Genomic DNA, 11657 nt, shown 5'->3' on the forward strand with positions numbered 1-11657 from the left:
AGGTTGCCCAGGGACCAGGCTGCCTTGGCACGGACGTTGGGAGATTTGTCATGGAGGGAGTTCAGAATGGCATTTGCCGTGTCTGCCACAAACATCACATCCTGTCAAAGCAAACACTGCTGCAGAGTTACACAGCTCTCAAAAYGCAGGTGATTTCCTTAGTAACACATTCCGGCTTTTCCAGGGAACAGGAGAGACCAGCTCTGTCAATTTACTCCCCTTTTGTAGGTGACACCTTTTAATGAGCTCATGGTGCTCTCTGCAGCTCTGCCTGACCCTTAATTAACAGCCCAAGCCTGAATGCTGACCAGGTCCACCACTCTTGGGCACCTGCTGCTGAAAAGCTTCAATGTATCATTGAATTGCATTGGTGCTTTAGTGACTTTGGATTTTAACATAATTACATGGACTGCCAACCTTAAACTCCTGAAATCCCACTCCCAAAGTAATTGCTTCTCCAAACTCCCTGTTGAGCTGCCTGTCTAATCTTCTCTGCTATGGCACATTACATGGGCCGGTGGTAAAATATTTTGGAATTAAACCCCAAAGTCAGCTACTGCTTTTCTTTTTTTTTTTTTTGTTTAATTACAATCATTCAATTAAGGTTACATTGTAAAAACTAATCTTCCAGCTCTGCCAAGCTAAGATGATACTTTGTAGGAAAAAAATCCTTTTTTTTTTTTCTCTTAATATCCTTTATTTCTTAGTTTTAAGCAAAACTGGAGGCTTCACATCAAAAACCTGTTGAAGTCATAGAATCCTGGAGGTTGGAAAAGACTTCAAAGATCGAGTCCAACATCAAACTCCACAGAGCACTGTACAGCTGTTCCTTTCATCCCAGCTCCACCTCACCTCTTGCAGCTCCTCTGTGCCCATTTAACCACTCCAGCTCCCATCCCTGAGAGCTTGGGAAGATCCTGACCTCCCTCCTTTTCCTCTCACTTTGCTTCCCCTCACTTAAAGCTGCACATGAAAGGCAAGAGCAGGTCCAGAGCCAGTGAGGAAAACTAAAAATACACCACAGACCAAAGGTAAAGCAAACTAATTTCAAAAGAATCCACGTTCCACATCTCATGGCTCATCAAACCCATTATAAAACAGCTCAGAGGAAGGGAATGGGCTGGCTCTGACCTGCCTGAGGCACGGGAAGAGGATGTAGACTCCCAGGGCACGGGCAGCAGCAGCTTTCACCAGGGGGTTCTCGCTGTGGTTCAGGCCAAGCAGCAACGTGACACACAGGATCTGCTGGTCACCCTGCAACGAGGAGCAGCATGGCAGCTGGGGACACTGAGGAGAGCTCTGTCCCACAGGGACACACAAACAGTCTGACACACCCTGTGTCTGAAGGAGCTTTCACTCAGAGAGTGCTCTCAGTGAACTGAACGGTGTTTTGGGAGCCCACCCCAGAAATGGGAATGCTTCCAGCACACAGGATCTCACTGCTGCTAGGTAAGACCAYSAAGGAAACCAAACTCTCATCCAGARCAGAAGGAATGGCMCATCAGAGRTAAAACAGAGAGGYTGGAAGGCTTCTGCCTTCCTTCACTAAGCAGGACAAGCAGGCAGGGTGAGCTCAGCCTGGCCAGGTTGTCCGTTCACCAGCCTGTGACAAAAGGTCAGAGTGGGCACTGACTTGACCCCACTTGGCCACAGGGACAGGAGAGTGGATGGGATCAAAGTACAGGGGGATGAAGTACACGCTGTACTTGGAGAATTCCAGAGATACTGCTGGACCAGCAATTCCTGGGCAAATGAGATCTGGCAGAGCACTCTCCAGCAAGGGCACAGTGACACAGAAGGAGCTGCACAATGCAGGAGGGGATGCACTGCCAAGGCTTTCATGTTTAAAAGCATATTTCATGTTGCAAAGGGAAAAAACACGCATGCAAATGGGTGCACAACATCAGGACCTGGCTGTTGGCTCAGCTGGCTCTTCAAAGCATTAAACAGCAGAACAACAATCCCTCACCCATCCCTCCCTCATGCCATGAAATTCTCATCCTCYATCTCCAATGCATCATTGCCAAGGYTGGGTATTCATGGCAGGGCCAAACACCTGCTGTGACCCACAGTTTAATTGTTCTGACAGGCTAATTACTCCCAACATTGCCTTCTCCAGCCTTSAACAGTCACAGTGCTCAGAATGTAAAGAAAAAAAATAATTCTGTTGGGTTTCTTTACTCWCTCCTGCTAAGTTTTAAAAGGCTGTAATCTGGTGGACAAGGACAAAGCCTCAAAGGTAAAAGCACCACATTTAAAGGTGTGTTCTTACCTGCAGGAGGCTGAAGGCCTCTGGTAAGATAGAGGACAGGGCATCACAGGCACTGGTCTGGAGAGTGGCATGGGGAGAGTTYTGCAGAGTGCCAGGTAAAGGCCCATTTAACATCATTGTCCAGAATGTCACAACCTGCAGGAGAAGAAGCCAGCTTTACCTTTTAAATTCAGCAATTATGCCTGAGTTCTTGTCTTAGAGATGATCACCTTTAAGAAATACAGCAGGGAGCATAATCACACACAGGAGGTGTTACACTCGTTTGGAGCCTAAAATACTTGGCATTCAGAAACATCTACAAGACATTTTAGTATTGTCATCAAGTAGTTGTTCACTGAGCTCTGTTTGTTTCCTGCTCAAAGCCACACACCCTCCAATTTAAACTGCATTAARCAGAGCTGCAATCCCACTCCTGAATCCACACAGCTTAGTGTTTTCATTTGCCTGACAATTTACATGCATAGCAAATAACAGGAACCTGATGCTACTGAACACATTTCCTGTCTTGTAGGCTCAAAACTTAGCACGAGCCAAAGAAATTTTTAAGMTTGCCTTCTGTTCACAGAAGCAAGACGTAAACAGGGCTATATTGCTCAGCTTCTGCACATTTAGCCAACAAACAGCTAATGAATTTTTCTGAATTCACGTGTATTGTGGTCCTGGCCACTCTCTCTGCACTTGTGAGCAGCCAGAAAATGTAGATTGGCTCTTTAACAATGCAAATTCACCAAAATTCTAGAAGTTTTATGCAGCAGTAATGGCACACACAAAATCAGTGCTGTTCTTCCAGCTCTCTGAGCTGCAATAGGCTGCAAGAGTTGAGGAGAGGTAAAAAGGCAGGTCACCATCAGGTAAAAGAAATAAAACCCAACACATCTGTCCACAGACAAGAACAACTGCCAAATTACTGCAGGAAGTCCACAAAAACTGTCCATATTGGCATCCACAAAGCTGCAGTCTGAGTCCYTTCCTGCTTCCCTGCAATTATTTCTCTGTGTCTGTGCCAGTGACTTTGCAGAGTCCAGGGAAGGAGCTCAGTGAGGTGGAATCTCACACTTACCACGCTGACAGGCACTCTCTGCTCAGGGGCAGTGGGGGAGTCGGGTTTGTGCTGCTGCAGGACACCCGTGCCCAGCTCCTCCAGCAACTACAAAGAACAAAAAAGCAAGGAAATCTTTCATCAGGCATGACTCAAGGACCATGGAGCTACAAAACTTTCATCTAGGACTGCATCTGCTCAGCCAGGGAACAAAAATAAAAGATTCAGTACTGGTTTGGAGTGTTCTGTCTCTGCAAATACRGAAATCAGAGGAAAAGCTTTTCCTACATAAAGTCTCCAGCTAGAGCAGCATAAAAAATTACTGTACAAATGGGAAATCTTTGGGTCACAGAGTACAATCCCTGCACCAGCTGATGCTCAATCAGAGAAGGACCAGTGTTGTAGTCCTTGCATTTCCCAAGCTTCCTGGTGACTCAGCAGAGGAACAGAATTCTGCTGAGACTTCAAGACTGGAAGCTGAAGGTGCACTTCTCAAAGTGTCAGGGTGCTGCATTTCTACATCACACACAGATGCTCTGAGTATTCATCACCACTAATCTGCATATGCAAAGCAGACAGATAAAACTGACTTGGTAAAACAACGTTGATGTGTCCTCCTGCTCTTACTTTGGCTCCATGAAGCTGAATGGATGGGTCCATTTCTTCCATGCACCTGCAAGCCACTTCTCCAAGCTCTAGGAAATAGCTCTGAGCCATAGGGAAATAACCTTTCACAAGGAGAGCCAACACCTAAACACACACAAAAGAAATTCTGTTCAACATTTTTTCCTTCTGTTTAGCCAAAAGACCCCCAATACACACTGAAAGGATGTTAATGGGCTAATCAACCCCAGCACCATATACTGAACTCTCATGTAACAGATACACCTTGCAGCACAACTTCTAGAATACTAGAGCTGATTAAAAGCCTCCCTGTTCCATTATCTTGTTCAAAGAAGAGCCACAGCAGCTATCAGGTAGCAACACCATGAATTATTTACTGTGAGTGCTCCTGTAGCCAAAAAAAACTGAGAGCAAGACATTCTGTACCTCCTGTAACACTGCTGCTGCCTTCRGTGAGAATGGATTTAACAAATATTTATTGTTCCAGAAAAAAGAGTGAGGCTTCTTGGGATGTATTTTACAAAATCTTACTCTTTGCTGTGGGTATATGAATTAAAACAAGCCCAAGCCTCAACATCCAAGGTACTCCCTGAGTCACTCCATAGCTCCTTGCAGACTGCTCTCTGCTCTTTCTCACKATTCTCCACCAAAACTTTAATTTGGATTCTGTCTGGAGTAGTTTTGGTGGGGAAGATTCACAGTTTGCCAGCACACACTCCCAAATAATATTTAAAAATACTGAAGATWAAAATCACAGGCAGATGAACTCGCTGCAGCAGGTCTCCTGTGGCACAGTCATGCTGTGGCCAYGGAATCAAAATGTTTTTGAGTTACAGCAGCTCAGCCCCACTGCATCAGGAAACACCTCAGCCCAAATATCCCAGAGAGAGCAGGGAGCCAAGGGAATCCACGACTGAGGGAGGCAGCTGGATACTGAGCCAAGCTCCCTGTGCACCCATCCCACCTGCAGGGCCTCCAGCCGGAGGGGACACGGCTCGTAGATGCTGGACAAGGACGGGAAATTGGCGTCGCTGTCGGAGCAGGAATCCTCCCGGGGCAGGATGATGATGGAAACGCACAGGCGGAGCAGCCAGCACGGCTCTGGGGGAGCACATCCTGCTGCACTGTCCACAGGGCTCTCCCCTGCCCAGGGCAGGGCTTTCCTCCACTGCTCAGAGCAGTTGAGGCGCCGAGGGGTCGCGCTGCCGCTGCTGCTCAGCCCTGAGGAGCTGGGCTGCTGCAGGAGCAGCTGCACCTCTGGCAGAGGGGCCTGGACAGAAACTATTGCCCCCAACAACGTCAGRCTGGAAACTCGAACGTTAACATCTGCAGGAGACAATGTGGGGAGAGAAAAACCAAAAAAACTCCWTTAGAATCTCACTGACAGCCCAGCATCCCCCTTCAGCAGTTTTCACACAAGGTATTACAGCATAAACAGCCACTGCTATTGAATTTCGAATGTATGAAGCACAGAGGAGGGAGGAATGTAACAAACAGAGAAAGAATGCAAACCTTTGTGAGAGATGTAGGGCTTGATCTGGTTCCACACCCTGGTGAGCAGCCCCGGTTTCAATCGGCTGTAGGGTGCGTTGGCAACCAAGTTTGCAAGGCACTGAAACACAYGGAAAGGTGCTGGTTACAATGTCAGCCAGGCCTCCAACAAGTTTGCTTTTACATTTGTAATTTAGGTCACTCAGAAAGCTCATTATCTGAGGGCACCTGAAAAAAAACACCCCAATTATCTGCTGTGTGAACACTGGATACAAATTTGGCTCCTAAGAACAAGGATTTAACTACTGTGGTGTGGCATAAAGACTGAGGAATTTCCATAGCCCCCAGAAGGATTTTTTTATCAATTTGGATTCCAATTTTAAAGTCAATGTGAGTCTTGAGAATCATTTTATAGGTTCCTTCAGCTCCAAAAAGAAAAAGAAATGCAGAATAATGAAAACTGTGCTGAGGAGAAAAGAAACCCTGTTATTCTGGATGGAGCTCTGAGGAACTTGGTCTAGTAGAAGAYGTCCCTGTCCCTAACAGGGGGTTGAAATAAGGTGATCTTTAAGCTCCCTTCCAACCCAAACCATYCTGTGATTCCATGACTCTKTAGGATGACTYGGTCAATGAAGCCTTGTGAGATGACAAAGATCTGYTTCCCACCACCACCACCTCATTACTCAATAGCAATTCTGTGCAATCTTTCTTCAGCACTTAATTTAGATYCCAATGTCACCCCTTGGGAGCGTGTGGCACATTTGCAGTGCAGTTACCTTGACTATTTGTGTCAGTGTCTGAGAGGACGACTCTGCCACCAGGGCCAGCAGCAGGCAGCGGTGCAGCTCTCGGATGCTGGAAGCAATAGTGACAGAGAAAGGAGTAAAAGCTCTCTTGTGRTCATTGGCATCTTCAGCCACAGAGAGGAACTGCTTGGATCCTTCCAGGAAGGCTGAGAGGACTTGAAGAGCACAGGCACGTGTCTGAAATGTTAAAACATTTCTGCTACCTTTTAAGACCTCCTTTGAGCAGATGGAGAATTTTAACATTTCTCTAGAAAGAGAAAATTCAAATATCTTTTTTTCATAACTTTATGCACTACAGAAACTAATCCTTTGTTTCCTTAGCCAATACTTCCTATTTATTTCTTGGGGAACAGTGACCAAGCAACACATGTACAGTAGCCAAATACTGAAGTCCAGAGAGGACAACTAAGATTAACAGGGGAAAACACAGCAATTTTTATACTCTGAAGTGCCTCACCTTTGGAGAAGGGTCCTTTAGAGCAATTGTCATCAGGGACACAGACTGGGGGCTGCCAATACCRGGGGCATCAGGAACAAAGGCTGACCAGTAGCCATAAAGAACTCTCTTTTCTATGGACTTTATAGTGGAGAGGAAACAGGCCAGAGCCCCTTGGCGAACATTGGCTTGGTAAGACCTTAAACACAAAAACAAAAAGATTAATGAAAGCAGCAGGGATGGACTTCACCCCTTTCCCTTGTATTCCCTTGGGGATGTGAGAGGAAATCTTTTAGACCAAGAAAAGGAAGAACAAATTTACTTCCAAAGCAATACAAATGATTGCCTTCCAATTTTCTTGTATCATCTCATAAATCAAAAGAGAAAGTGATTTCCATAGCAGTTTTGATGAAGAACAGAGGGTCTCACTGAAGTGTTTTATGGATCCCATGTTTTATGTGCACAACAATCACCTCACTTTGCTCTGTATTCCACCTTCAGCATCAGAATATTCCGACTCACTGCTGCTGATCCATTTCCAGCCCACGGAGGGTGAGCACAGGGGATCCTTCCCAGCACACACATCCGATGCACGAGCCCGAGGATCMGGACAAGGGCTCTTCTGCACATCCCCCAAGTGCAATTTCAGCATGTCTGCTGCCAGGACTGACTCATTTCCTGCATCTCCTGAATCTTCTCTTCCTTCTTCTCCAAGCTCTCCCTTCTTTTGCTTCCCTTTGGACTTTTTCCTTCGGTTCTAAGACAAAAGAAAGCTTTTTTTTTTTTAGTCAACACTTAACAAATACATAAATGCAGTTACATTTATGTGAAATACTGTACACACAGAAACAGTCACTCTTTAGTATCTGAGTTTTTAAATTCAGAATTTGATCATTAGTAGCAACAGTCACAAAATGTCAGTAATACCAAAGTAAGCAATTTATAACTGAATGGCCTCAAAAACTAAGTGTTGGCTTCTTCATCAGGAAAGCAAGACAGAACCAAGGAAACTCTTAGTTCAAAATCATATTTCACACAAAAGTGATTAACAAACAACACTAAATGTTTCTGTTGTTCTTTTAGATTTACAGTAAGTATTCAGTACCTAAAAAGAAACAAGTCAACATGACTAGATAAATTCATTTTCTCTAATGTCTTTCAGATAATCAGTAATCCAAAGTATTTACAGGGTTAAAAAATAACCTGTGGAAGGATTAAACAGAACAGATGAGGCAAGAAATAAGTCTTAAATGAACTTGACTTCCCTAAGAAAGAGTCAAACAATTGTGCAAGTGTTARGAGAGAAAATTTAACTTATGAAATCAAAAGCTTTGGCCAGCTTGCACGCATCAATCCCGTGCCTGCAGGCCAGGAATTCTTGGCTATGGATGAATAATYGTTGCACTGAGGAAAGCCAAGCTCTGCAGAGCCATTTGTTAGTGTCACCTGAGTCCCCAAAGCAATTTTAGTCAGTGCAGAATTTACAAACAACACSTTTAAAGCAAAAATTAAATGTACCACATGCTCAGGACATGAAGAGCCATCAATACCAGGACAAGTAAGACACAACCACAACAAACACATGCTGTAGAATCAGAAGCATGCCAGCTTACCCCTGTCTGCTTAGAAGTGTCTGGTTCTGACTGCTCCTGCTTGACAGGTGACCTTTTATCATACTGAGGTAAGGGAGCAGGGTACAGGGCTGGGGGCACCTCTATGCTCAGTCCTGGCAGCCCATGGAACATGCATTTCTGCAACAGGAACACAAATGTTAGCGTTCTGCCCCTTTTTCATACACACATTTATTCTATATTCACCCAGGTGAATTCACCAATTTTCAGCTGTGCTCCTTCCCTTGGGTGTTGCCTCTGCTCYATATAAAGCTGTGCAACATCTGAAATACATCTACATCCAGAAGGATTTCAAGTAGGTCCAAAAAACCCCAAACCTCCCATCCTCCTTTCACATTCTTCTGTGGGAAGTGCAGTTAAGATGCTGTGAGAGAAACTCAATATATTTTTCTTTATATCTCACACTCCCTTTCCCCCCACGCTCAGGCTTCTCTGCTCCCTCTTGCTCATCTAAGTTTCCCACCTAACAGCATCTGGAACCTTCCAGTGTCTKCCTCTTTCTCCAGATGGATTTAAGGGCTTACCTTTAATACTGCAAGAAGAGCTCCAATTTGGTCAGTTTGCATCAGTTTCATCTTCCCRCCATTGAGAAGTGACTGGACACCTTTCAGTGCACTTTGCAGTAACTGAAAATAAGTAATTAGTTATTTTTCTTTCCCAAAATACTGCAGGTTCTAGGCAATTTCGGTTTTGCTCAACTGGGACAGTATTATGGTAGACTATTACTGTAAAATCTCAATTAACAACATTGCAAATTCCACATATTACAGCCAACTAATTAGAGCATTTCAGACAAATTTAAACGATTTCAGACAATTTAGACCCACACTTACCATGCAAAAAGTGATGTCATCCACATCAGAGGTTTTTGAAGACTGYAGAACACTTAGGAAAGTTTGAAAACAGACACTTCTGTAGGACTCATCTAGGTATGGCTGTCCAGGGACACTAAAATCAGAGCAGGAGGAGACACAAGGTTGGTTTAYGGATTCATAAAATTACAAAAAGTCCCATCCAAGCCCTCTGTTAGCCTGAAGAGCCCCAGATGGATGGATGGCAGATTRAAAGGAACCAGTTCTACCGCACAGAGAACAAAAAGAAATCTTCTGCATGAAAAATCAGACACTACAACACTTTTCTTCCCTAAATGAATCCCTGTAACATTCTTTCTGAAAGACTGAGAGTTTATGGTTTTATGCACAGATATCTTGGAACACTAAAGCTTTAACATGTACCTACACCTTGCTGGCCCTGTGCTGGCAGATGTCCATTTTCCAAAGCACCTGAAAAGGCTTGTACACACCTGAGGCACAGGTTTGCCATGCTGCGCACAGCTGCCCTCCTGAGCTCCACGTCGGGCTGGGCAGGGTCACTGAACTGCAGCAGGAGCCCAGCCTTGCCCAGCAAATCCGGGAGATACTGAAAACAAACCACCAGAAGTCATTCAGGGTCAGTGCTCCTCCCTCAGCCTCCTGGGTCTTGTGTTTAGGGGCTAAACATCATGAGAGGTGGCTGGAGCCTGGATGGACATCAGGTGCCCACCAAAACTGCCCCAYTGCCCCTCAGCTGGGCAGGGRAGAGAAAACACAARGAAAGGATCCTGAGTTAAGRACAGGGAGAGGTCACTCACCCATCAYTGTCACAGGCACAGCTGACTTGACTTAGAGAAATTAGTTGAATTTATTACCAACCAAAATCAAAGSAGSATAATGAGAARTAAAATAAATCCTAAAAATTGTCAGCTGCAATTTCAGATTCCACAGACAAATTATATCCATAAAAAACAGCACGAAAACCTTAATTCCTTCAGTCCTCTTATTTTGCATTAAGAAAGGACGGTGTTGAGCACAGTTCAGCTGAGCCCTGGTTTATGCTCTCTTCCCAGACATGAAGCTGAGCTAGGAACAACCTTAATTCCTTCAGTCCTCTTATTTTGCATTAAGAAAGGACGGCGTTGAGCACAGTTCAGCTGAGCCCTGGTTTATGCTCTCTTCCCAGACATGAAGCTGAGCTAGGAACAACTGCTGCACCAAACTGCTGCCACTACATGGGCTACAAGCCCACACRAGCTGGCAGCTCCCAAACTGTGAGCATCACCATGCTCAGCCCAACAGCAGAGACTGCTTTGCAAGCTGCCACGAGCTGGTGACAGCAGGAGGATTCAGCATTTCAAACACTGTCAGCTGCAGCAATGAGGAGCTTCACACAGGATTGATACCCGAGAGCCTCTGCTTTGAAAYGGTACCGAGCTAAAACCCTGATCTGGTTACAGGATGAATTTCAGGATCCTCAATGGAGCCTGTGGAGTTATGTGCAATTTGAAGCTCCCTGTGTTCTTCCTGCCTGCAGACTAAGCCTGTGCCCTTCTTTAATGGTGATCCCTAAAGCTGCAGCCTGCAGCTAGAGAAAATTCCACATGGGAATAATAATTATTAATACACACAACTCAAATGCAACTCTCCTGTAAATATCAGCCACCATTTAAATGGGATCTAATCTTAGCATGAAAAGTAACACAATTTAATGACTTTTTTTTTCTTTCTTTCGGGAAAAAAAGAATTTTTGTTGTTACTTTCTCTTAGTTGGAAACTCACCTTTTGACACTTAGGCCCATTATTGTAAACAAGAGCTGCTAAGGCTTGCAGAATTTCAACATGTGTCCAGGAGCTGCACTGCCTCAGAGCAGAGATGCAATAGGAGAGAAGGAAATTCAAGTTCTGYTCATCAACCATCACCTGTCATAACAGAAAAGGGCTGTGGTCAAGGTAAACATCATCATTTACTGCTGGAGCCGATAAATCCAAAGAAAATGTCACAAACTTGAGTGATCTGGCTGTTAAAATCCCACGCCAAAACAGAATCAACTGACACTGAGAGCTGGTTTTATGAGAAACCATTCTAGAATTAGAACAGAGCCTCAGCTATGAATAAATAAGTAGTACAGTGAAAATTAAGGAAGTTTGCCTGAAGGTCGCCTCCATAGCCCCCCAGATTTAGTGCAGGATTAGGAGCCAGGGACAGGAAAGACACAGCCCAACTTCTCCTACCTGATATCTGTTGAGTAAGTGATGGATAAGCTGACAGACTTTGCTGACAAGATGCTCCTGCTCAAGGGGAACCAGCTGACAGGCTTGGGCAAGCACAGCACAAACATCCTAGAAGAGAAAGTTTATTATTTAGGGGCTACAAAGACAGTAATGATGGCTCAAGAAAAATACAAAGTTAGATCAAGGAATACAAGAGCATTGTCCAAAATGCAGTTAATTAGAMAGTGCAAAGTAAGCCTGCTTTGGAAATAAAATGAAGGCAAATCAGTGTAATAACAAAGTACTGGGTGCTCCCAATGCAGCAGCACCCA

General features: G+C 44.7%; 1 protein-coding gene across 1 annotated transcript in view; it reads right to left on the reverse strand.

Moving 5' to 3' along the window:
• The window catches only part of HEATR6 (HEAT repeat containing 6), a 26002-nt gene that overhangs the window by 3680 nt on the left and 10665 nt on the right, over window positions 1–11657 (reverse strand). The window contains exons 3-18 of the mRNA XM_057386681.1: window positions 11347–11454; window positions 10894–11034; window positions 9603–9718; window positions 9133–9247; window positions 8824–8925; window positions 8282–8419; window positions 7142–7425; window positions 6690–6867; window positions 6203–6409; window positions 5448–5547; window positions 4900–5261; window positions 3939–4061; window positions 3333–3419; window positions 2273–2407; window positions 1132–1254; window positions 1–101 (exon numbers count right to left, since the gene is read on the reverse strand). The exon at window positions 1–101 is cut by the window's left edge and continues 20 nt beyond it. Coding sequence (XP_057242664.1) covers window positions 1–101; window positions 1132–1254; window positions 2273–2407; window positions 3333–3419; window positions 3939–4061; window positions 4900–5261; window positions 5448–5547; window positions 6203–6409; window positions 6690–6867; window positions 7142–7425; window positions 8282–8419; window positions 8824–8925; window positions 9133–9247; window positions 9603–9718; window positions 10894–11034; window positions 11347–11454 — 2420 coding nt within the window. The remainder of the gene's footprint in view (window positions 102–1131; window positions 1255–2272; window positions 2408–3332; window positions 3420–3938; window positions 4062–4899; window positions 5262–5447; window positions 5548–6202; window positions 6410–6689; window positions 6868–7141; window positions 7426–8281; window positions 8420–8823; window positions 8926–9132; window positions 9248–9602; window positions 9719–10893; window positions 11035–11346; window positions 11455–11657) is intronic.

Source organism: Malurus melanocephalus, unplaced genomic scaffold (genome assembly GCF_030028575.1).
Source record: "Malurus melanocephalus ecotype Western Australia unplaced genomic scaffold, MMel_1.1 scaffold_1031, whole genome shotgun sequence".
Classification (NCBI taxonomy): domain Eukaryota; kingdom Metazoa; phylum Chordata; class Aves; order Passeriformes; family Maluridae; genus Malurus; species Malurus melanocephalus.